General features: G+C 49.2%; 1 protein-coding gene across 1 annotated transcript in view; it reads right to left on the bottom strand.

The window, feature by feature from the left end:
* The window catches only part of MMP28 (matrix metallopeptidase 28), a 42,398-nt gene extending 15,874 nt beyond the window's left edge, over window positions 1–26,524 (bottom strand). The window contains exons 1-3 of the mRNA XM_084822924.1: window positions 26,385–26,524; window positions 15,686–15,762; window positions 11,518–11,705 (exon numbers count right to left, since the gene is read on the bottom strand). Coding sequence (XP_084679050.1) covers window positions 11,518–11,705; window positions 15,686–15,762; window positions 26,385–26,504 — 385 coding nt within the window. The 5' untranslated portion in view covers window positions 26,505–26,524. The remainder of the gene's footprint in view (window positions 1–11,517; window positions 11,706–15,685; window positions 15,763–26,384) is intronic.
* Between the last annotated feature and the right edge of the window lie 224 nt (window positions 26,525–26,748).

Raw genomic sequence — 26,748 nt, 5'->3', positions numbered from 1 at the left:
CCACTTTGGGTCCTTGCAAGAGGAAATAAGGCGGTGTATAAATGTAATAAATAAGATTCTTCCTCCATGGTTGTCCCCCAGGTATTCAGAGGTATACTGTCTCTGATCCTGGAGGCTTCACTTGGCTACTATGGCTAAAAGCAACTGAGTGACCTGTCTTCCATCAACTGGTCTGCTCTAAAAGGAGAGCCATTAAGCCAGTGGTCAACCCCTCTTGGAGCAATGAATTCCATCAATGAATTATGCATTGTGTGAAGGAGGGCGTTGGCATGATTGGCTTGGCATTTGGATCCCTGAGAGACAGAACCTTAATTTTGGGGTGCAGGGATTTAAAACAAAAAATCACATTATTTATTTATTTATTTATTTATTTATTGAGGTTTATTGCTTTCAGGTTTCTTGAGACCTGAAACCAAATTTGGCACTTCCGGGAAATACCCCTTAACACAGTCTGAGATGCATAAACATCTCCACGTCTTGCTTGTGCCAGCTCCCAGTTTGCTTCTGAGCCCAGTTCAAAGTGCCAGCTCTTCGTGACTTGGGACCTGACGACATGCCTCCTCCCACATGTGCCTACTGACGCCTTCCTCCAAGGGCCCCCTACATTCAGAAGCTCAGAGGCTGGCTACTAGACAGAGGGCCTTCTTGGTGGTGGCCCCTCTGGTCATGGAATGCTCCCCCCAGGAAAATTCACCAGGTGCAGCCTTCGCTTTCTTCCCGTAGCCAGGTTTCAAGTTTTTGTTGTTGCTAGGCCTCTTACATCTTTACTGTTTCAATCCGTAGGAAACGCTGGTGGTTCTAACTCCCGTGTTACTTCTCGGTTGATTTGAGCTCCTCGTTTGTTTGTTTTTACCATATCCTATCAGGTTGTCTCTGCATTGTACTTTTTATCGCGTCGGCTTTTGTGACCTGCGCCTGCATTTTGATCGCGTCGGCTTTGCATTTGTCATGTCCTCAGATCTCTGTTTGCGTTTTGTTGTATTAGTGCCTGCTTTTAAAAGAATTGCAGGTTGCCAAGAGAACCTGTTTTATAGGCGTCTTATACATACAAATAATTTTAAAAATAACAGTAAACAAACACACCCCGCCCACTCCAAAGACTGCAGCTGAGCACTGAGCTGCAAACAAAGAGACACGGATCTCTTCCCACCGCTCGCAAGCCTCTCACAAAAATACTTCCTTTCTGAAGGCGAAGAAAAAAAGCCAGTAAGGGGTTCCAAATGAGCGTCTTCCTGCTCAGACACCAGATAAACAATGAGCTCGGCAGAATGATCAAGGGAGATATCAAGGGAGCCTAGACTGGGCCCCAGGACTTCCGCTTAGGGGTTTCTCCAGGAGGGCAAGAATGTCAGTCCACCCCATCAAAATTACTCTGTAATGCAGCCTTCTCCATCACAATGCCCCCCGGATGTTTGGGACTTCAACTCCCATCAGCTCCAGCCAGCATGGTCAATGGTCAGGAATGCTGGGAATTGTAGTCCAAAACGTCTGGAGGGCACGAAGTTGGGGAAGGAAGATAGGAACATAAGAAGATGCCTTGTACTGATCCAGACCCTAGATCCAGCTAGCCCAGTATTGTTGAAATTGACTGGCAGCTAGGGATGGCAGAGAATTCTGCCACGGATCTCGGTGAGGCCAAATGCCAGTGCATTCGGCCCCCCGAACTCCGTGGCGGAACAGCCTGCCACCCCCCACCCCCCCGGGACGAGACTTACCTGGGGCGGATCTTCCGGGCAGCAGCGGCTGCGGCCGGTCTTCTGACCGGCTGCCACGGCCGCCATTTCCAGTGTTAAAAAAAAAAAAAGATGTGATAGGCTACGTAAAGATTTACGTAGCCTATCACGGCTGACTACAGGGACGCAAACGGCGGCGGCTATGGCCGCCGCCGTTTGCGTCCCTGCTAGCCAGCGGCCGGATGTCCGGCTGCTGGCGGAGCCGGCCAGCGGCTCTGCGGAATCCCCGCGGAGCGGAGCCGGCCAGCCAGGATACCGGGGGGAGGGACGGAGCGCCTCCCCCCCCCAGCGGAACCCAGTGGAGCCAGGTAAGGCCAATTTCGTACATCCCTACTGGCAGCGACGGCTCTCCGGGATTTCAAGCAGGATTCTTTCCCAGCCCTACCTGTAGATGCTGGAGATCGAACCTGAGACCTTATCTATGCCAAGCAGGTGCTCTGCCATTGAGCGACGGCACCTCAGGCTGCATGCATCACCCACTCCTACGGGTGTCAGAGAAATCCGCAATGAATTCAAATGAATTCGGATTTCTATGAATCCAACCAGTGGATTCCACAGGAGACCAGCTTTTTTTTAGCGATGGACTGTGTAAAATCCGCTCCATCTGTGTTTTGCAGATTGTCAGGTGCCTTTCATTCCGTCATCCACCCACAGACAGATGAAAGGTTTTTTTTTGTCATGCAGAAAAATATGGAAATAATTACGTAAATATTTACGTAAGTATTTATGTAAGAGTTTATGTAAGTATTTACATAATTTACCCCAGTACGTAACGTTTAGTGTATTGTCCCTTATTCCATTCTATGTTTCCTCAGCAGAAACTTACGTATTTTTCTACAGATTTATATGCTTAAATTTCGGGAAACTAAAAAAATAATCCGAAAGTCCACAGACTCCGCAGGGCCTGAGGGGGTCGCTCCACAGTGGATTCCGCAGGTTGGATTCTTAGAAACCTGAGCTCATTTTAATCTGTCTCAAATTTCTACTGCATTCCTAGCTTTTTTCCAAGTTCTGTGGACTTGACCTTTTTTTAAAACTTTTGTGGGAGATTTGCACAACTCCACCCGTGCGCTAGTGCACACTTGCGCTAATGTGCATTAGTGTGCAGCAGCGCAAGTGGAACAAAATTCTTGTACATCCTCAAAAAAACCCCACACTGATTGTGGCGATGAGCGGATGACAGAAGAAAAGACACCTGACAATCTATGAAACACAGAACAGATTTAACAAAATCTGTTCTTCCCTGCTCACTCCTACCTCTGTCGAGTACACAACACTCTGCTTTAAGTGCCATTTTGTGGTAGAAAGGCAGGGTAGAAATAAATTAAAGAAATACAGCAAGGTCCCAGAACAGCCTTCCCCAACCTGGTACCCTCCAGATGTTTTGTACTACATTGCCCATTAGATGGTATGGCCAATGCTCAGGGATGATAGCAGTTGTTGTTCAAAACAGTTGGAGAGCACCAAGTTGGGGAAAGCTGCCTCAAAAAGTAGGCTGAAGATCCATGAACGGTGAAATGTCTAGGACTGTATTTCATCCGAGGGGAAAACAGGTTGACTGGAAGAAATCTGTAATAAATGTCAGAGCCCTGTTTCATAAAATGGGGCTATACATATACTAAGCAGGGCTCACAGGCACAGAGCACCGGCACTTTTTTTATTAGCAGGGACGCTGGCTTCACCTGCCACCCCCTCAGAATTCCCTGTTCCCTCTGAGCTGAGCTGCGATCCCCACAGGAGCTGGGGGGAAATGAATCTTCCCAGCAACAATATATTGTTCCCTGTTGTAATGCAAACTATTTGGAGTGGCTCAGTCTTGAATGGGCAATGAAGAGCCATCAGCTTGACAAAAGGCCTCCTCCTGGTGGAGGTGAAAACGGCTAGAACTGCCCTGTTCATATGGATCAATGCGGCTGCCCAAATTTTTGGACTCTCCTCGGGGCGTGGCTAGGGGGACGGTCACGATGAGCACTTCCAAATTTACTGGTAGACCATTGACACCAAGACGTCCATCGGGAGCTGTCCTTGCAGTTCTTCCGCCACCTGAGGTACAGCAGTTGGCTAACAGGAAAGGGGCCTTCTCAGTGGTGGCATCCTGATTGTGGAATTCTCTCTTCCAGGAGGCCCGCTGGAGGGATATGTGATTCCATCCCCGGCCCTTTTTAGTTCCTTGAGTCAATCTGATCCCTTTGGTCTTATTGGTAACTACATCTGACCGTGTTTTTAAGTATGTTTGGCATGTTTTCGATTTGTACGTTTAAAATTTGTTCTTCTGTGTTTTGATGTTTTCCAAACCACCCCGGGTTTTCATTGACGGGCAGAATCACAGTCCCTTAAATAGATGGGGAAATGGGAAAGCGCATCACTCCGCTTGAACAGATTTAGGTAGGTATTAGTGTGTAGGGTGGCCACCGACACATCACCAAAATGGGGGAAACGTATCAGCAAAAAAAGAGGACAAAAAAGAGCGCAAAGGTTTGCATAAAATGTGCAAATGTAGAAATCATGGCTATCATTTCAATAGAAATAGGACAATCTCACCCTAGTGGGAAAGATTGGGACCAAATGTCCTCCACGTCTGCTTCGTCTCCTGTCAAGGTGCTAACTGTGGCCGGAGATCTAAGAGCTACTGGGAAGTGGCACCAGCAGGAAGAACATCACGGCAAGGGGGAACCCAGCTTAGTCCCAGACATCGGCCAGAGGAGAAACAGCTGCAGGGAGCTCATCTCACCCTTCCCCGCCAGAAAGAACACCTCTAAGAACTTTGGAACTAAGAGCTGGTGCCTCCTCCTTGTTTTTTCCTCCTCCCTCCCAAGCCCTTTGCCTTTTGTGCCATGTCCTTTAGACTGTAAGCTGCTCTGGGGAGACTTTTTTGGCTGAAGAGCAGGATAAAAATGCTGCAAAGAAATAAATAAACTGTGGATGGGCAACTTCTAGGCCCCTGCTATTCCTTCTTAGGATTCCTTGACTTTAAACCAGACTTGGACCGGACAGCCTTTCAAAGAAAGGATTGTCTTCTGCAAAGTCAGCCACCTGGCCGCCCTACGGCCAGTTCCCCTCAGGTTCTGGAACTGGACTGCCAAGCCCTAGCAACCAGGTGTTGCCTGCGGTGATTTAAGAATCGATCCAGGTATAGTGTAGTGGTTAGAGTGTTGGACCGAAACTCAGGAGTTCTGGGTTCTAGTCCCCACTTGACCATGAAGTACTGGGTGACTTTGGGCCAGTGACTGCAGGGCAAACAAGACAAGTAAGCCATGGTTAAGGGCCTCATATTATGAGGGGCTTCTAAATATGTTGGACATAACTAAGATGGATAATAATTGAAACTGCTTTGGCTTAAATAAGTTGGAAAGTCTGCTGTGACTTACAGCAGAGTCGCCTTATATATAGAAAGTGTGGCAACGCAGCATTTAGTATTGGAAGCAATAAGCACAGACTAGAGCCAGTTTGAAAGAACTTCTAATCAATTTAGGGTGCAATCCTATGCATGTTTAGACAGAGAAAAGGCCTACAACTCCCAGCATGCCCCAGCCAGCACTGGCTGGGGCATGCTGGGAGTTGTAGGCCTTTTCTCTGTCTAAACATGCATAGGATTGCACCCTTACTTTATCAGTGCTTCTGTACATGTTTTCCGAGAGGGCAATCTAACGCTGTTTAACTACAAGTGCTGGGTGGTACCCTTTCATTACCCTTTCTATTATAATGTAATGCACCTTTTTCTCTTTATTTTTATGGTATGGGGCCTTTGAATCTTGATACGGCTTAGGGCCTCAGCATGTCTTAATGCCGCCCTGCTACTGATTGTTAAACGGGCTTAATAGTCATTCCTGCTTCCCAGAGAATAATAATTGGCTGTCAGGGGGTGGGATGGATTTCTAGGAAACTCTAACAGAATTCCCAACATCTCAGCAAATTACAGCATAAGCCGCCTTGGGTTCCTTGCACGAGGAAAAAAGGTGGGATGCAAATGTCATAAAATCAATCAATCACGCCATCGAGAAATACGTTTTTAAAAACCACAACAAACACTGGCCCTCGTTTTCCTAATCGGACTCAAATGACAAATATAGGCTAGCAACAACTTTTGTGGGAACCTGACCTGTTTATGAACATCTCACACACGGCTTTAATTATTACATTTCTATACCACCTAATAGCCGAAGCTGTCCGGGCAGTTCACAGCAATTAAAACCATAAAATACAACATAAGATGCATGAAGAAAAGTTTAAAAGTTTAAGACCACAGTATGAAACAGAACTAGAAACCGAAATCAAAAAATCAAAATAAAATCATTCAATCAGTCAACAAATAAGTTTTAAAAGCTGCAACGAACGCTGGGCCTTCTTTTCCTAATAGGACTCAAATGATAAATATAGGCGAGTTCCGTGCACACTCTCTCTCTCCCCCTGCCCCCGCCAGCTGCGGCAGACCCAAAGAACCGGGGGTGTGGGGCAAGCCTGTTCAGTTCCCCCCAAAGCGACACCCACAAAATGACAGCAGCGATTAAAATCGCATTCTTGAGCCATGGCTTCAGCATCGCAGTGCTGCCCTCGGGGATCTTTGGAACGGATTCAAGTTGCAGGCGTGTTCCTCGGGTAAAGGCAGAGGCCAGCGGGACCTCTACGCAGCAAAGGCCCAGAGGATTCCTGGCGCATTTCCTTGGTGGGGAGAGTTGGACGTCAGCGGAAGAGCCGCTAAAACGAGGCTGAAGTTGCCCAGGAAAAGTTATAGCCACATGCCTCCAATCTCACTGTTCCACCAGCAAAAAGGATTTAATTCAATCTTCTCCAACCTGGTGCCCTCCAGATGTGTTGAACCACAACTCCCAGAATCCCCCAGCTCATGGCGTAATGGAACCAGGGCTCAAAGGGACACAGCACTGACATGCTTTTATTAGCAGGGACGCTGAGGTCACCTCCCCCCCGCCCCCAGACTTCACTGTTTCCTCTGAGCTTAGCTGCAATCGTCACCATAGCTGGGGGCAAAATGGATTTTCCCAGCAACAATATGTTGTTCCTTGTTGTAATGTAAACTGTTTTGAGGCGGCTTGGTCTGGAATGGGCAATTCAGACCCATTGGGGCTGTTTGGACGTAGTGACGGCAAACCATAGGTTAATTAATTCAACAACCAACAGTTAACCTAACTACTAACTGTAGGTTAACTGCGGGTTGTTTAACCCACGATGAACCTATAGTGCCCGGGTTCAGACGTCACGTAGCACAATCGGGGTTGAATCGTCGGCCTGGTCGGGGACTGAATATTCAAAATGGACATAGAACGTGCCTGGCACACAGCGTGGCAAATTGTGGGTTAATTAATTAACCCATGATTTGCCACTGTTATGTGCAAACCGGGTCATCAGCTTCGCAAAAAGACTTGCTCCTGGTGGCTAGAACTGGTTTGTTGATATGGATCAATGCAACAGCCTACAGTTTTGGAGACTCCATGGGGGCGTGGCTAGGAGGACAGTCATGATGAGAGCTTGCACCTCAAAGCGTACCGCCACAACGCTGCTCCTCACGGCATGTTACCCTTCTCGCATGACAGCGGAATGGCCTGTTGAGAAGCCAGAAGGCTCCCCACGCTGACAAGCAGAGGGAGCTTAAGAGAACAGGAAAGGCATCTGGGTTGAAGCAGCAGCCTTTCTCCAACCTGTTTATTGACTCTTATCTCCTTGCAGCTTATTTGCCCTAGAGGCTGGGAGGGGGAAGGAGCAGACCCCACCCACTACACTTTATACATGAACAGGGGCAGTCGTGTGAAGGGCAACCTCATCTGGTATGGCTTTTTGCTGCCACAGACAAACACTGTTGCACCTCTAGAATTTGTCGCAGTGAAGGAGGAGCCTCTGGCGACCTCTCAAGCCCAGGGTTATCTCCTCTTATCTCTTTTTTCAAGCGGCTAATTTTCCCTACGAGTTAGGAGGGGGAGGAGAAGAGAAAATCAGCCCCTTGAGAAGAGTGATGAAGGGAGATTAACAATGGACATCAGTCAGTGGCTCCCCATCGCATGGGTGACTTCTACCTCAACCAGCTTTCACCGATTAAGCCTCCCAGGAGCACGGGTCTGCGTGGAAACAAGCTGCACGCTCCCCACGGGCCTTCTTCTTTCCCAGCGGATTTTTGTTGCTGCTGCAGCAGCAAATTCAGTGGCGGGGATAAGGTGCGGGCCCCAATCCCCAGATGTTGCCCGCTGCTGGTGTAAGGGGTCAAGAGAGACAAAACTCTCGGCTGGGGGGGGGGAGTAAGTGCCTCATCCAAGCAAGCTGTCGCTCTCGGAAGTAACCGTTATTAATAGACAGGTTTGTCTATTAATAACGGGCAGGTTTGCTTTCCGCGGGACTGCAAGCTAAAACTCAACGCGGCACTGACAAGACAGGAGGGGAAAGAGAAGCAGGTGAGGGTAGGCAGAAGAATATATATTGTTTCAGCAACACAGGCTTAGGCATAGACACAGGAGGGCACAGGGACCAGGGCCGAGGTCAGAAACCCGGGCCTGGAGGCCACATTATGCATTATGGCCTCTTGTACTGGGCTGGGTCTTTTCTGTGGGGGTTAGGGGCATAGGGCTTTTGTTAAATCTGTTCTGCGTGTGTTTCACAGACTGTCAGGCATCTTTCATTCTGTCATCCGCTCATTGATGGAATCAGAATCGTTTAAACCAGATTTTCATTCTACTTGCACTAATTTGCAAGTAGAATCACTGTTCGTTGCTGCCAACCGCTGGATCACTTTTGACATTATATGTACTGTTTATATGAAAGTTTGGCTGTTGTTGTACATGATGAATCTAGCTCCCCAGGGTTCCCCCAAAGGTCCCACCCCTTCCCCTGGCTCCACCCGTGTTCCCAACCACCACTCGTTCCGTGGTTTCCTGGCTTTTGTGCCGTTGTCCCGGGTCTAAAAGAATGACACACCTCTCCTAAGGCTTAGATAGCGGCAGTAAGAGCTTTGAGCGACAATATGCTGGTATTGGGTTTTTTCTGACCCCGCTCTTTTTGCCTTTCGCCCTGCCCACCACGGGAACGTGGCCGGGCCGGACCAAGACATTTTGCTGCCTGAAGCAGAGCAGCAAATGGTGCCCCCCACCCCCAAAATCAAGCTACATTGCACCCAGAGAGAGCCAATCCCATCAGCACCTCTCCCCAGCCCTGGCGGTAGAAACACAACTAAGTAAATAACTAACAATTTGCTGCCCTTGTAGGACACCCAGAATCTGAAGCGACTGCCTCACTCTGCCTCATGGTAGGGCCGGCCCTGGGACGCAGCCCCGCAAAGCTTCCTCAAAATGGAGTTTGGACCATGGGCTGAAAGAGGCCCTCCATCCCTGCACTGGAGAGCCGTGCCAAAAGAGCGCTCTGTTTCATGTCAGAAAAGATCGATGTGAGAAAACAACCCAAGGGAAAAACAGGCGGCAGCGTCTCGCTTTTTCTCCCCTGCGCCACTCCCTCAGCCATCAAGAACAGATGCTGCCTTGTCAGACAGACTTTCAGGCCTCCCCAAACAATTACCTAATCTCCCCATTAAACACTTCCCAGGGCTCGCCTCCGGCACAGCTGTTCCCTCATCTCTTTTTGCTCTTGCTGTCGAGGAAAGGTATTAACCCATTGGAGCTGGTAAATAGGGTAAGGCCAGGCCCCAACACTTTCTGAGCAAAATCTGTTAGGGTGACCATGTGTCCTTTTGTTTGTTTACCAGTCCTGTAGTTGAAGGGCTGTCCAGTCTAAATTCAGCTTCAAAATCAAGAAACTTGGAGGGGGGGGCAGAAGTTGCCCATCAATACACAGAGGCACAATCCAGAGAGACGCACACAATCAAATATTTTATATATGAATTCCAGACTGCAAGGCAGATATTCTCTTAGGTCCGTTTTTATGCATTATGGCCTCTTGCACTGGACTGGGTCATTTCTGTGGGTTTAGGGGCGTAGGGCTTTCGTTAAATCTGTTCTGCGTGTGTTTCACAGACTGTCAGGCGTCTTTCATTCTGTCACCCACTCACTGATGGAATCAGAATCGTTTAAACCAGATTTTCATTCTACTTGCACTATTGTAGATTGCACTAATTTGCAGTAGCGCTAATAATACTATTTGTGAACCGCCCAGAGAGCTTTGGCTATTGGGCGGTATAGAAATGAAATGAATGAATTAATGAATGAATAAATAAATAAATAATACGCACGTGCACAAATGTGCTAATCCCACATCAGTTAATGTGCCAAAATAGCACTAAAGCACATTAACAAATGTGGATTCACAGAAGCACACATTAACGCTAATATGCATTAGCATTAATGTGAATTAGTGCAAATCTCCCCCATAAGTGAAAATGTCCACAGGATCCACGTGACTTGGAAAAAGCCAGTCTGCTGCGGAATCTGCAAGACAAATTCCTAGAAATCCAAATTCCTTTGACTTCCGTTGCTGATTTCTCTGACATCCCTAGTGGGTGTGCTCTGAATTTCGGAAAACCCACCCCAGAAATTCTGATTTGGCAGCAAGTATTTAGGCACCAAATTTAAAACATTTCATTTTCTTGAGAATCTCATGGACGGCTGCTTTCTTATCACTGTTCGTTGCTGCCAACCGCTGGATCACTTTTGACATTATATGTACTGTTTATATGAAAGTTTGGCTGTCGTTGTACATGATGAACCAAACAAATGAAATACCATCTATCCATCTGGTGTGGCTACTTCCCTTCCATTGATTCCACAGTTGCACTGTTTTCTTTGATGGCTTAATTGGTGCTTATTGGTAATTGTTTTATTTTGGATTTTGTAAGCAGCATTGAACTCTTGGTATAAATAAATGAATCCTGAAGGCTCGATTTCAGAATCTATTTGATCCTTTTGTGTGGCTGTTTCTTTGTCCCAGACTGAACTGGGGAGGGGGTGTTTCTCAAGCCAGATGGTACCTTTAATTATGGATGTATGAACCAGTCTATATCTGGCCTGTCTCAGTTTTGCATGAATTCAATCACATCCATTCCCTCCAATTTCCGCCGCGCTCTGTGATTTTTTTTAAACCCTTGAACATTCACTCGTTTTTGGTCTGCAACGTCCCCTAACATACACATTTTGTACGCATCTTTCCATAATACACACATTTTAATACAACCCTTATCATTACAGGATTCCTGTTCCATAAGAGAGGCAGAGCAGTAAACATGTTTCGTTTTGTTTTCAAAATGCAACTAACTTTCCTGACCTTGTAATTCTCTGCTCCCCAAAACTAGGAGTGAGCACTCTGGTGAGTTAAAGAATGGCTTATGGATTTTTAAGGGTACATATTTACTGATCTGTGCAAAATCTTTAACATTACAAATAAAAAGATCGATAAAAGATTGCAAAATTCCTCTCTATTATGCAGGTTGTGTTAACTATGATATGAAGAAGAGGAGAAGCTGAACTCCATGGAAATTCTCCCTTTGGTGTCACGCCTATGGAAGGAGGATGCTAAGGGTTGCATTAAAGAGAGCATAGCAATAGCAACATTTGTTTTATATCCTGCTCCACTGCAATCACCGTCAGAGTGGCTTACAGGAAAAACATTTATAAATATACATAAGGTGCAGTTTAAAGATTGTAGCTAAAGATGGGATGTTTTGAGCCCCATATGGCAAAATTCCCCACTTTTTATAACCTTTAAAAAAATAAGCTGATGTTCAGAGACCACCTGGGCTTTTGTTTAGTTGTGTGTGGGGATTTCCACATACACGCAAAGCAGATGCTGGGGAAAGCCCCGAGGGAGAACCATCTTGGCAAAGCACTGCAGGACTTACTTTGATGCAAGTACCGTTTCCTGCGCCTTCTCCTGGCCTTCCGTCCTGAGAACAGGGCAACCATGCGCTCCTTCCATGAAGTGTGGCTCTCTGCGTCATTCACGCCGCATCGCGGGAGAGTCATGTGGTGCAGGGTGGAGGCATCAAGGGTGCCACTGAGGGGCAAATGGGATACCCATTGGAATTCCCTTGAAGAGAACAGAACAGGAGAGGGGCTTAATTTATGCATAATGTGCATTGGTATAAACTTCCCTTCCCTGCCACAGCTCAGTGGTAAAGCCTCTGCTTTGCATGCAGGAGGTCCCAGGTTCAATCTCCAGCTTCTCCAGGTAGGGACAGGAAGGAATCCTGCCTGAAACCCTGGAGAGCCATTGATGCCAGCCAGCATGAACAATACTGGGCTGGACGGACCAAGGGTATAAGGCAGCTTCCTATTTTCCTATGGCCCCGCACACCTGCTAGGGATACCAGAGAAATCTGGAACTGATTCAAATGAATTCGAATTTCAGTGCATTCAAGCAGCAAATTCCACAGCGGGCTGGGACTTTCCAAGTCATGCGGATTCTGTGGACCTGTCTTTCACCTTTGGGAGGGATTTGCAGCAATGTGTATTAGCACATTAGTGCAACTGTGCATTAGCGCATTAGCAGAAGTGTGCATTACGGCTAATGCTCAGTTGTAAAAGGTAAAGGTGTCCCCAACCAGTCGTGTCCGACTCTAGGGGGTGGTGGTCATCTCCATTTCCAGACCGAAGACTCAACGCTGTCCGAAGACGCTTCTGTGGCCATGTGGCCGGCATGACTGAACACCGAGGTGCACGGAGAGCTGTTTCCTTTCCCACTGAAGCGGTACCTATTTATCTACTTGCAATTCCTTGCTTTCGAGTTGTACACATGTACTAATGCGCAGTTGCACAAATGCACGTTCATTCATGCGAATTAGTGCAGTTGTGCTGATGCACATTAGTGCTAATGAGAACTAGCGCAAGTAGAAAAAAAACGGTTTAAACAATCTGATTCCGTCAATGCACGGATGATGGAACGAAAGGCACCTGGCAATCAGCAAAACGGAGACGGAATGGATTTAATAATCCCGTACATCCCTAAACGCTGCTCAGCTGATTGGGAAACAGCAGAACAGCAGCACAGAGGGCGCTTCTGTCAGAGTGGACACTGAGCCCATAGAATCCCAGAGTAGTTCTGATTCTGAGGAAGAGCAGTCGCTCCTGGGAGAGGGGCGCGCTCCTCTTTCCCGGGGCCCACAGCTGACGGAGATTCCGCCCACCGGCATTCCTAGCTTAGATAGCAGTCCTGGGAGTGACAGAGCGCGGGAAGCAGACTTGATGGACGTGCGACGCCGACGCAGAGAGCGGCGCCAAATGGAGGGCGCGGAAAGGAGGCGTAGTGCCCGGTTGGCGCGCAAACAATGGCTGCGCCCAGAGGATCCAAGGGAAAAGGGGAGGGACTCTCCCTAGTCCTTAAGTCCAGGGGTCTGCCAGTGATTCCCTTTCAAACGGGGACCAACTGTTCCCACTTAGGGCATAGGTACTCTGCTGCTCAGATCTAGTTGCTACCGGTAGAGTTGTTAAGTTGTAAAAGAAGACTAAAGCTTTGAAAATAATCCCTTTGTCTGTGTCTGGACTTGGCTACTGGATTAGACTGAGAGAGGCCTCTAAGGAGCCCTTGACAGCTTCTCTGCCAGGAACTGCTGCCCGAGGCGGTCCAGGTTCCTTGAGGCAGTGGCCACCAAGAGCGCAGAAATCCCTTTCCCTTCCTGAGGGGTGCGGCTGCCAGGAGGGGCCTCAACCGCAGCGTCAGCCGGCATGGTTTTCACTTCGGATGCAAGAAGATTTGGGTTCAAATCCTGAACAAGCCCATGCACCTGAGGGAAAAGGGGGCCATAACTTTTGGAGGGGGCCTGGGGCGCCTGCTTTGCGCGCAGCACTTCTCAGCTTGAGTCCACAACATTTCCAGCTGAACGCATCAGTCCTGGAGAGCTCAATGCATAATACTGGGGGCTTGGCAGACCAGCGGTGCGGTTCAGGTTAAGAGAGTTGACACGCACTACATTAGAACATCCAAACCAGCCAAGATCTTCATTCTGAATTGCACCTCCTTAACAGCGGCATCCATCTAAAGCAGGGATTGTGTTGCCACTTCCCCCAACCTCGCACCCCCCAGATGTGATGGACTACAATGCCCATCACCCCCAGCCAGCATGGTGGTGGTGCGCATTGTAGTCCAGCTGAAATGTACAGCTAAAATCACACACATACAGCAGAGGACTAGCTTTTCTGACAGCTGGCCCCAAACCAAACCCGGGGGCATTCTCTCACTTGGCAACCCTAATATAAAACAGCTCCCCCCGGTTTTGTAACAGACAAGAATCTGTCAGAGCGGGCCCCCGCTGGATGCCGGTGGTGGGGGAGGGAAGAAGGGAATTTTAAAAAGAAACACTGAGGGAGAGAGTCTGTGTGCAGATGGCCCACGTCCAGAACGCAGCGATGGCATTTGTGGAATCTTCCAGCTAGCCCCGAACCGCCGCCTTTCTCGACATCTCATTCTCCAGAGGAGACCAGGCCCATACAAGGGAAACCGCCGAGGGGAGACAGAGGCTGCTCCAGCGGGAGGACGCCAGCTCTGTGCTCCACGCCGACTGGCAAGGCTGAGCAAAAGGGCGAAACGAGGTATTTGGTGGAGCCCGAGGTCTGGGAAGCTGCGACTCCAGCGAACGTCTGATACGGGGGTGGGCGACCTTTGTTCTGCCGGGGGCCGCGTGTCACCTGTGAGCGGGCCAAAACCAGAAGTGGGAGAGGCCCAAGGCAAATTTAGGTGGTCACCCCTCTTTCCCTTTCTGCTCAGTGGGCCACGAGGGAAGGGACATATTGCTCCTGCCAGAGGTCTGAACTGATCGGACATGAATTAGGCAGAGGGCCACATACGGCCCTCAGGCCGCAGGTTGCCCACCACTCCTCTGAAAAGCAATGAGTGGGTGAGGGCAGGATTTGGAGGGAACAGGAGCATGGCACTGTTGCCGCTTCTCCCCGGCTATCCTCCCCAGTTGGTTTTCTCCTAGCTGGCGCCAACGTGTTCGGGAACTTCACCAGGGGGAAAGGAGAAGGCAGAGGAAGCCTTGGATGGGGCTAAACACCCCTAGCTCCCGCTCCGAATCATGTCCTCCCCCGCTGAAAATCCCTTATCTTTCATTTTTACCTTGGAGAGTTGGGCCAGACAAGATGACGGGGCTTACATGCAAAGCTGCCGAGAGGGAGCCGTCCCAAGGCCTTTGACCTTGTTGGCTAGAATGCTGAATGGCAGGAGCAGATTGTCTACTTATGAGCAATCTGGTGGAATACTTCCCTTATTTTATTTTACTTATTTATCCTTGCATTGACAGCCCGCCATTTCTCCTCTTGCGAGGAACCCAAGGCGGCTTATATGGTTCTCCTCTTCTCCTTTTCATCAGCACAACAACCCTGCGAGGGAGGTGAGAGCCAGTGACTGGCCCAAAGTCCCCCAGTGAGCTTCATGGCCAAGTGGGGACTAGAACCCAGAGCTTCCAAGTACCAATCCAACACTCAAAGCACTACACCACACTGGCTCTCGGGTATATCTATATCCTGCCTTGCTTCCACCATGGAACTCAAGGTGGTGTATAGGGGGGTTCTCTGGTAGTCGTCCATCCAGCCACTGCCCAGGTTGAAACCTGCTTAGCTTCAGCAAGACAGCTGTGTCATGTGTCCTCACTCCATGCAATGTATTATAGCATCCCTGTAAGGACTAGGGACATTAAAAAAAGAAAAAGAAAATGGACATTTAGAGAACAGGCCTGGAATATCTCTGCTGGGTCTGTTCTACAGGGAAAATCCTAGGAACAAGGCCAGATTAAAGATGTCACGCTCCAGCAGCCATTCCAGCAGGCTGTCGTGATGGAGAGGAGAGGGGGAAGCGGGGCCATTCCACCACCCCTGCTGAAAGATTAACTTCATTATTTGCTTCTTCCCTCCCCGTCCTTTTTCCTTGTGTGTCGTGTCTTTTTCAGATGGGAAGCCTGCAGGCCAGGGCCGTCTGGTTCAACAGATTGCTTGTAAGCCACCGAGGAGCAGGACAAAAAGACTTTTAAAAATGAAATAAAAATAAACAAACCCCAGAACAGTCGTCTTGCTTACCGAACGGCTTCTGAGAATTTGGATGAGCTCAATTCTTGATGGGTAGAGTTGAAGTAGCCATATTTTTCAAGGAATTTCTAAAATAAAACGGAGAGATTATTCAATACACACACACACGGTGCTTTTTGCTGGAGAAAAAGGTAGCACAACTCTTGGATTATGCTTCCTCGGGAGTAGATGGTGATTAAATTGTAATGAAAAGCATTAAAATAGTGGACAAACATGAGAGAGAGAGAGAGAGAAGCCAACTCACTCAGTTCCAGCGAGTTCCACCAGAAAAAAGCTCTGCCTGCCTGTCTGTGTCTATGAATGATTAGGTGAAAGTGTGTCTGTTTTATAATAATAATGGTAATAATAGTAATAGTGGTCTTATACACAGGTAGGATCTTAAATTTATGGCTGTTTTATCGATTCCTGTGCTGTTTATTGTTTTGCTTTACATTGTATTTTATTATTTTAAATATTTGTATTGTATTTTATATTTTTAACTGCTTTATGGTGTTTTAGGGGTTTTTTAACTGTCCGTAATCAGAGGACGTTAATTATTGGGCGGATAAGAAATGTAATAAATAAATAAATTCGTTGGATGCTGTTGGTGACTTTCAGGGGCTGGTGATGAAGCTGGAATGTCTTCTAAACGCCTCCTCAAGGAATACAGCACCTTGTATACAGGACACAGAACCAGCCTCGTAATTCAGAACCAGCCTCGTAACAGTCGCTTCATTGGCTCCTTGCGCACCTTCTGTTCCTGCCAAGAAGCTGTTTCTGTTCCACGGTGCAAAACGAACTTTTGGTTTGCAATCGGTTTGGCCTCCTCCCTTCCAAAGCGAGCTTCTGTACAGCTCTGTTCGCCCAGGCACTCCCTTGGCCTTATCAGCTCAGATTCCTAAAATAAACACCCGGTCACACAGTTTCACCACAGGCCAGAGGCAATCATCCCAGACGTCATGACCCTGCTGGATGAAATATTTGGAACCTGGAACGGCATCACAGAGGGAACGGCCTTTGTTGCTTCAATTCATTTGTCCGGTACGGATGCACGGATTCGGCTAAATCTGTACCACCTCTGTTTTGCAGACTGCCATCCAAAAAACCTGGATTTTTTCTTAGGGATGTATGAGAATTTCGTTCCACTTGCGCATTAGCGCTAATGCGCATTCGCACAAGTGCACATTTGTGCAAATCTGCCCCCCCCAATTAAAAAAAAAACTCGTCTGCAAGTCCACACAACTTGGAAAAAGTTGGTCCACATTAGAATCCACACGATGAATTCATAGAAAGCTGGACAAATTTGAATCCATTGTAGATTTCTCTGACATCCCTACCTGTTAGGACTCGGGGGGGGGGCGTCTTTGAGCCAGAGGGCCAAATTTCATTTCAGAGAAGCTGGGGGGGGCTGCATTTCAGTGGTAGGTGGAGCCAAAGGGGCAGGGCCACAATTGACAAATATACCATCATATTTTACCTTAAGGCTCTGCAGAAAGTAACTAAACCTTAGAAGAGGTGTTCCAAGTTTCAGAATTGGGGGGGGGGGATGCTACGCAAAGGCCGGGAAACCACCAAACAATCGGTGGTTGGGGAAAAGGGAACTGTAGTCCAGCACACCCACTTTGGGATTTTTCCAACAAATTTTTTTTTAAGAAAAGTGGTACAGAAATTCCTTGAAATACAATCAGTAAATAAATCTGGGGGCACCGGGCTGGGGGAACACTGGCCTACGTAATCTATCATTTTGGGTAAAAGCCGACATAAGTCATACTTAATGCAGACCCATTGGATGACTAAATCATGACTAAAATCCTATTCATTTCAATGAGTCTATTCTAAGTAGGACTGATGCTGGATTTTACCCTCAGTGGCCAACTGGGTGCTCTCCGTTGTGTTTTGCAGTTCTTCAGAGGCATTCTGCCTCCAATATTGCATGCATCAGTTGAAAGGTAGGTAAACACGGAATTGTTTATTATTAAAATCCAGACTGCATGCTGTTTGCTGTAGCATCAAAGTCTGCACATGGCCCACCTGAAACAATATTCATCAGGGAGATCAACACATCCCTGGGGGAAAGGAAACAGCTGGGGACAGGCCATTTTGAATGAAGAACTGGCCGGCAGGATAGTGCTCAGCACGCACACGCACACCCCCCACTCTGCATTTCTGCTCGAAGCGGCACCCTGGCCACGCTGTTTTCTGTTGTTGTTTTTAAATGGACAGTGGCAGTTTCTTACATAGTTTTCCATGTGTAGTTTACTCCTACCCAAACTTGGTGCATTCTAGATGTGGAATGCACAATTCCCACCATTCTCAGCCAGCACGAGCTGCTGGAAAGATGGTGGGACTCAGGGGGATTGGTAGGCCTGGGCCCACAAAGCCCAGTCCCGAAGCTATCTCCCAGGGCCCCCAAACCTTTTTCCCGAGGCCCCAAATCTATTTCCCAGAGCTCTGAGTGCCAATGATGAAATGTTTTTTTGCTTAGTAGGCCCCTTGTGGGCCCCTTCCAACCCTACTATTCTATGAGTCTATGGTCCTGGTTTAATTGCCATGCAGGAGGCAATTTTCAAGGGGGAGTGCAGCTGGACAGTGAAGGGTTAACAACCCCCACCCCACATGGTGTTTCCCCACACCCCAAAAAACCTCTGCTTGCATGGCAATTAATCTTAGGGAGAAAAAAGTCTCACTGGTTTGGGATGGTCTGGGGCAGGGTGGAAATTAATTGAAGAACTTATTTTATTTGAGACAATTTGGATGAGCAATTAATTGGCTTGTTTGGCCTCCCGCAACATTTAAATGAATCCTTGTAATGCATTCCTCATGTGTATATATAGATATAAAGCAACTGATGCAGATTTGATGCAGATTTGTGTCCTATGGGTCTGGGCCCACAATCTTTTAAAGTGCCTAGCGGTTATAGTCCAACACATCTAAAGGTTGGGAAAGGCCAGTGACGTCCATCACAGTGGGATGGGCGCACAGGTAACATAGGGCTTTTCTACATGAGGGTTTTAACCCGTCACTTTCTGCTTCTGGATTCATTGTGGGATTAAGAACAGCTCCTTTGCATGTGTTCTTTTCCGGGAGTGTCTTTCTCTGCCTGTCTATATGTTCCATTACACAACCACTAGGTAGTGTTGTGGCATCGTGGAACTGCACAAATACACTAGAGTTTCATGCTGCCAATCACAGAAATACCAGACTTTCCTCATTAGAAACCCCCTTCCCCCGCAAAAATGACTGCAAAGAATGGGAGAGGCCCTGGAGGGTGACGACATCATGTAAAGCACCCGCAAACTACCATGGGAGAAGAATTACAAGTGCACAGTAAGTGCCTCATGTAGAAAGGCTCCTAGAAAGGATGGGGGAGGGAGTTACAACTTCTTTGATTGTCACCAGCCAGCCACTGGAATCTGTTCCTTTCACAGGGTGCCCTCGATTTGGCTCTGACTTCCTTCTACCCCAGCACATCTGTGGGATGCCACAGTGTCCCAGCTGTTAACCAACACACAGAAGTGACAAGACGACTGGTGGCACTGACGCAATTTGTCAAAACATGCCCAACCCAAATTATAAAGGGGAAGGGAAATAACATGAAGACCAGGGTTGGGCAATCTCTGGCTCGGGGGACAGATCTGGCCCGGTGGTGTTCCTCAGGTAGCCACACCCCTTCCCCTGGCCTCACCCCCTTTCCTCCAACCACTGATAGTTTGGTGGGTTCCCAGCACAGTTTTTCTCCCATTCCAAAAGGTTGAAATGCCTCTCTTAAGGCTGAGTTACTGGCAGTGCGAGCTTGAAGCTAAACTAACTTGGCCTGTTTTATTTTGTTGGCACTGCCCCTTTTGCCTTCAGCTCCGCCCACCACTGGAATGTGGCCCCCGAGAGTTTCTCCAGTGCTGAATTTGGACCGCGGGCTGAAGGAGGTTCCCCACCACTGGTGAAGAGACTGATGGGTGTGAAAATGACTCCTGCACAGTGGAAGCTGTGGACATGAACGCGCCAGGTTCTGAGCAAGGACAGGTATACGTGCTCAGCTGCCTTGATGTTAAAATGCACCTGGATAACAATAGTGACTGCTGGCAGATGTCTTACTAGGAAGGGAGGCTATGAACACCAGTGTAAAGAAGGCTTTTTCTCAACTGTAACTAGCACACTTATGTTCTCCGCTCCAATGGTGGCTGGAGGTGCTACAAATTCCCCTATAACACCAAAGCATCCCCTTATTTTTTCAACGCTGTAATTTATCATATTTTATTTTGACTGCTATTTAACTTATATGCAGAGTACATCATGAGAAACGCTGGGTTGGATGAATCACAGGTCGGAATTAAGACTGCCGGGAGAATTATCAACAACCTCCGATATGCAGATGATACCACCCTAATGGAAGAAAGCGAAGAGGATCTCAAGAGCCTCTTGTTGAGGGTGAAAGAGGAGAGTGCAAAAGCTGGTTTGAAACTCAACATTAAAAAAACGAAGATCATGGCATCTGGCCCCATCACTTCCTGGCATATGGAAGGGGAAGAAATGGAAGCAGTGACAGATTTTATTTTCTTGGGCTCCAAGATCACCGCAGACGGTGACTGTAGCCATGAAATCAAAAGACGCTTGCTCCTTGGGAGGAAAGCTATGGCCAACCTAGACAGCATAGTAAGAAGCAGAGACATCACCTTGCCGACAAAGGTCCATATAATCAAAGCTATGGTTTTCCCAGTAGTAATGTATGGCTGTGAGAGCTGGACTATAAGGAAGGCTGAGTGCCGAAGAATTGATGCTTTCGAACTGTGGTGCTGGAGAAGACTCTCACGAGTGCCCTGGACTGCAAGGAGGTCAAACCCGTCCATACTAAAGAAAATCAACCCTGAGTGCTCATTGGAAGGACAGATACTGAAGCTGAAGCTCCAATATTCTGGCCACCTAATGCGAAGAGAAAACTCCCTGGAAAAGACCCTGATGCTGGGAAAGACTGAAGGCAAAAGGAGAAGGGGACGGCAGAGGATGAGATGGCTAGATAGCATCACGGATGCAATGAATATGGACTTGAGCACGCTCCGGGAGAGAGCGCAGGACAGGAAGGCCTGGCGTGCTATGGTCCACGGGGTCACGAAGAGTTGGACACGACTGAACAACAACAATGTTACCTTGCTTTTGTAAAATGGCCTGGAAGCATTGCTGACGGGGGGTATAGAAATCTTTTCCATCAAAAAAACAAACGATTATTTTCAAGAAAACATATCATGCTGAGATTGCACCCGGGTCTAATAGCACAGGGCACTCGGAGTCAGCATCTAGGACAGGCAAGTAGGAAGCTGCCTTCTTGGCCCCCAGTTGCTGGCCACATTTCGATCAGGAGAAGCAGAACTTAGGAACGGCAGTAGTACCCATTAACGCACACAGGCAGAAGGTTCCAGAGCGATCACTAAAGGGCTTGAAAACACAGGCAAGCGTGATTTCCGCCTAAGCGTGCTAAAAAGTAAACCCTTTTCAGGTGTAAGTGTGAAATTGTGCCTCCGGATTTGTGTGTCTTTCTCTGTGTGTCTCTCTCTGTGTGTGAATGTCTCTGTATATGTATGTGTGTGTGTGTTGTGTGAATGTCTGTGCGTGCGTGCATGCATATGTCTGTTTGCCTGCCTGGGTATGCATGTCTGTGTGTTTGCCCACATGTGTGTGTATCTGTGTGTCTGCCCGTGTGTGTGTATCTGTGTGCATGTCTGTTTGTCTGCCCACGTGCATGTTTGTCTGCCCGTGTGTGTCTATTTGTCTGCCCGTGTGCGTCTGTCTGCCCATATGTGTGTCTGCCCATGTGCGTCTGCGTGCGTGCATCCATGTGCATGTCTGCTTGTCTGCTGTATGTGTGTCTGCCCGTGTGCGTCTGTGCGTCTGCTGGCCTGCCTGTCTCTGGGTGTGTCTGGGTGTGATTCAGCTCTCATATGGTTGGGAAAACTGTGGCAAAATGTATTCAGTCCACAGCTATGGAAAGCAGACAGAAACGTACATCTCAGCTTCTTTCTCTCTCTCTTTTTGCACGCCAATTCCAAGTTAGAAGAAACTTGCCTAAGAAGAATCCACTCCCCCTCCCCCAACTCAAATTGGCTCTTCGGTGTAAGCAGAGAAAATGCTCATGCTTAGTTCCAAGCTCTCCAGATAACATCAGCTGCAGATCTGACGGAGGCGCCCAGCCCTGCTTAAAAACATCTCGTGAAGGCCCCCCCTTCAGCCTGAAGCCATAATCAGCTGCCTCTTAAGACTACTACAAGCTGACTACCCGCCCAACCCGCCCCAACCCTCAGAGCTTGCAGAGGAGGAAATGTTTTCTATAGAATATTCCAAAACAGCAGGAAATCAACAGCTGAGCATTATGGAAACACGTGTGCTGAGGGTTTCCCCCATTGCTCAGCCTCCCCCTGCCCGCTCCAATGGACAGGGTGGGAAGGAAACACGCAAGGCACTTTTCCAGCTGCTTGAGGCCAGTGGCTGCTCTCAGAAAGCCACAGGTCAAGGCATGTCGAGATAGGCTTCTTGGGCGTGCATTGGTGTCAGACTGCTACGCACGGACCAAGGGTTTTGGGGGGGGAGGGAGGTGGGGACGCACAAGGAACAGCCCATCACTTTTCACTCTGGCACGAACAAGCGTTTGCACGAACGACGTCCAGGCTCTTTTTAGAACCTCAAAATCTGACAGCCGAGGCGGCAGGGGTGGGACAAAAGATGCTCGGGCAGCCCAAATGGGGCGCACCATACCATCCGGCAGGAGTGCCCTGTCGGGAAGGCCAGCTCCACCGTTAGGCAGAGTGGGGCGGTGGATGCTAGAGGGCAATGAGTAGCAGCATGGTGTTAAGAACATAAGAACATAGGAAGAGCCCTGCTGGATCAGACCAAGGGTCCATCCCATCCAGCATTCTCTTCACATAGCGAAGAGAATGCAATAAATAAATAAATATTTGTTTGTTTGTTTATTTATTGCACATAAATGCAATAAATGAATGAATGAATAAATAAATAAATAGCGGCCAACCAGCTGCCCACGGGAAACCCACAAGCAAGCCATGCATGCAACAGCACCCTCCCACCCATGCTCCCCAGCTATTGGTGTACAGAGACATACTGCCTTTGATACTGGAGGTAGCATGGAGCCATCAGGACCAGTAGCCATTGAGAGCATCATCCTCCATGAATTTGTCCAATCCGCTTTGAATGCCATCCAAATGGGTGGCCATCACTACATCCTGTGGCAGCAAATTCCATAGTTTAAGTATGTTCAGTGTGAAGACGTCTTTCCCTTGATCTGCCCTGAATCTCCCACCCATCAGGTTCATGGGAGGACCCCCTTGGGTTCTAGTATGATGAGAGAGGGAGAAAAATGTCTCCCTGTCCACTTTCTCAGCACGAGGCATAATTTTCATGCACGCCACCACATGATACACCTCTATCATGTCTTTAGCAGCAGCTAAAGGTCCAGTTTGCCTGCCCATGTGATGGCTCCAGTCACTTGTCCAATCGGACAGTCCTTTAGTTCCACCGCTAAAGAGGTATAAACTGAATTTTTGTTTGTTGAGCCATAGAAAGGAAAGGATTAAGAGATCACCAAGCCCAACCAAATCTCCTAAAATAGATATCCTGTATTTAAATCACCCCACCCTCCATAAATGTCTTCATTTCAGTTGAGGGAGGGGTAGCCCTGAAACCCGTTCTCCATTTTTTTAAAGTTCACACTGCTGGAGGATGTGCTCTGTCTCATTTCGGCCTGCCTGCCTCCTTCTGAGCCAGGTTTAAAGCAGGGGTGCAGAACGTGAGGCCGCGGGCCACATCCAGCCCTCTGCAGGTACTTAGAAGGCCCCACCCTCTTTTCCTCCATCATTTGCTGGTTTCCCAACTTTTGCACATGTCCCGTCCCCCCCATTCTAAAATGTTGAAATGCTTCTCCTAAAGCTTCAATACTGGCAGTTAGTGCTTTAATATGCTGGTATTTTTTTATATTTTGACACACGCGCGGCTTGCCTTTGACACTGCCCACCACTGGAATGTGGCCCCCTGAGAGTTTCTCTACAACTGAATTCAGCCCTCAGACAGAAAGAAGTATGACATACACACACATCCGTAGTTTAAGGGGTGCATTTGCCCTAAATAAGTAGGGACTGTACCTATTTTCTGCTACATACACCTGATGGATGGCTGTTCCTGCTTTTTGTCTTGGGGGAATATTGGAGGGGGGCGTGTTTTGCTTACAATATTCGGTAAAGCAGGAGTAGGCAACCTATTCTCCCCACTATGTTTTGTTCTACACAATTGATTGATTGATTGATTACATTTCTATACCGCCCAATAGCTGAAGCTCTCTACTACCATTAGGCAGAGCGCAGCGGCTGATTTGGGGTTTTGTGAAAGGGCAGCAAATGGTCAGTTATTTAATGTATTGTTCGATTTTTACTGCCAGGAAACACTTGTGGGATTTTTCTGACACAGGGACCAAAATAATTTGATCGGCTTATACAACTTGACTCGGGGCAGGGGGGATAAGCACATTTGTTGATCTTCCTCGGGCACCAAAATGTCTTAGGACCAGCCCTACAACTATTGTACAAATGAATCGGCAGTAAATTCCAGACAGACAAAAAGGTGTACGAAGTTAGACGGGGACTGGTAAGGCATCGAGGGAGGCGAACCTGATGCTCACTGCACAAAATCCAGAGCTGCGTCATCCCCCAAAGACGGCTGTCCAGGTGTGTTAGGAGGCCTTCCTCAAAGGGGTGGCTCTCCCTCGCTGGAGGTTTCCTAGCAGAGGCTGGACAGGCATCCTGATGGAGATGCTGGAGCCTCGGATTTCTTGCATTGCGTAGGGCAGGGGTGCACAACTGCTTTGGTCCCGAGGGCCGCATGCGAAGCTGGCTTAGGGCCTGCGGGCTGCGTGCACACACGTATTACATACATACACATATCTATTGCAAGCATCCTAACGCACATTGCTGTTTTGAACCTGCTAGCAATGGCGGGGAAAGAGCGATCCGTTTCAGGATCGCTGGAGGAAGGAGCGAAGAGCTGGTGGTGACAGGGAGTCACGGGGCCCTTGGGGGCTGCAAGTGAGGCCTTGCCGGGCCGCATAGAGCCCCTGGGCTGCAGGTTGTACACCTCTAGAGTAGAGGGTGAGCCTAGATGGCCCGCAAGACCCCTCCAAAAAAAATGACCTGGTTCAAACGACAAACCAGAGTATGGGTTGAGTGTGGCTTGCTGTTGAACCATGGGTTGTTAGTGTCATGTGAACCCAGCCACGCTAACAAACCATGGTTTGTTAACCATGAACAACCCTCAGTTCACAACCCAACAACAAACCATGGCTTCTCTTCGTGGGTTATTCGTGGTTCACACAACACAACAACCCATGTTTCAACGACAACCTGTACTCAACCTGTACTCCAGCTTGTCGCGTTGCCTGAAACCAGCCAACTAGTAAAAGAGCCTTCCCCGGTGTGCATTTTTCCTTTTCCTTCTTTCCTTTTTATACACAGGTCATAAAATAGTTATGCCCCAAAATTAGGAGCTGCCGCAGCAGTCTCATGGGTGGGAAGCGGGGGCGGGGGGGATGGAATCTCCTCTTTGTCCTGCCCTCTTCTCTCTGTTCACTTGAAGTTCCTTGCAAGCCCCTGCTTGTTTTACTTAATTTACCTATTATATCTGCCAGTTTCCCCCAACCTGGTGCATGCTGGGAGTTGGAGTCCAGCCCACCCAGGGGAGGGGAGGCACCAGGTTGGGGAAATGGACAAAGGAAGCCTACCTCCCAAGTACCAGATGTTGGGAACGTGTAACTGGGGGTTGTTTATTTCTTTATTATTTATTTGTTCCGTCTATATTCTGCCTTCCTCCAAGGAGCCCAAGGCATATGATTCCCCTCTCTCCTTTTAATCCTCACAACACGCCTGTGAGGTAGGTTAGGCTGAGCGAGAGGCACTCCCAAGCTCACCCGGCAAGCTTCTCTAGCCGCTACACCACACTGCCTCTCCAGTTCACTTCATGCCCTGTGTGTGCGCTTCCAAAGGGCATCTGGCTGGCTGAGGGATGCTGGGATGTGTAGTCCAACACACCCGGAGGGCGGCAGGCTGGGGCAGGCTGAGACAGAGCCTTAAATCGGACCCAGAAAAACCAAGCTTGCGTTTTCATGTGCCCAGAATAGCAGCGAGCGAAGCAGGGTCAGCCCTGGTAGTGCTCGGATGGGCGACCGCCTGGGAATCAGGGCCCCTGCATGGAGCAGGGGTTGGGCTGGATGGTCTCGGAGGCCCCTTCCCGCCCCAGGATTCGAGGGTCTATGATCCGTCTCTGCCAGTGTGGGGGTGGGGGAAGCATCAACGCCAGTCCAGCCTTCCCCAATCTGCCGCCCTTCCAGGGGTTTGGGTCTACACCCCCCCCCGAGCCCCAGTCCACGTGCCCAGCGGACAGGGTGATGGGAGCTGTAGTCCAAAACGTAGGGGGTGGGTGGGAAAGGCTGCTCCGAAAACACACACACACCCCTTCCACGAGCGTCTGGGGCATCCCCAAGACTAACCGGGCCAGTGTTTCGGACCGTGCCTCTGAGCACGCACGGAGCGCTTCCGAAGAAGCCCAAGCTAAACCTCCCTCGCCAGAAGCTTCCCGGCGCCGAGCCCCGGCCCCTCTCCGGCGGGCGGGAGCCCCGGCCCGCCCGCCCGCCCGGCTGCGCCCGGCGCGGCGCGGCGCGGCTCACCTCTGCCGCCCGCGCGCGGCTGCCCGCGCGGGCCCCGGAGCAGGCGGGCGGGCGGCGCAGCGGCGGCGGCGGCGGCAGCAGCAGCAGCAGCAGCAGCCGCGCGAGCCGGGCGGCGGCCATCGCCGAGTCGGCGTTGCTCTGCCGCCGCGCCGCCCGGAGCCGGGAAGCCCGGCCCGGCCCCGCCCCGCCCGCCCATCCGGCGGGCTGGCTGAGGGCGCGCGGGCGGCGGGCGGCGGGCGAGGAGGCAGCCCGCGACCAGAGTCCGGCCTGGTGCTCTCCGGGTGGCTTGGACCGCAAGGCCCAGCATCCGCCAGCCAGCCCGCCCGCCCGCCAGGAGGCTACAAGTCCCAGCATCCCCCAGCCA

This window comes from Heloderma suspectum, chromosome 16, assembly GCF_057233095.1.
Source record: "Heloderma suspectum isolate Gila_16-S chromosome 16, 16-S_ref, whole genome shotgun sequence".
In the NCBI taxonomy this organism is placed as follows: domain Eukaryota; kingdom Metazoa; phylum Chordata; class Lepidosauria; order Squamata; family Helodermatidae; genus Heloderma; species Heloderma suspectum.
The sequence above is the reverse complement of the archived record's forward strand: the minus strand, read 5'-3'. Positions and strand labels throughout refer to the sequence as shown.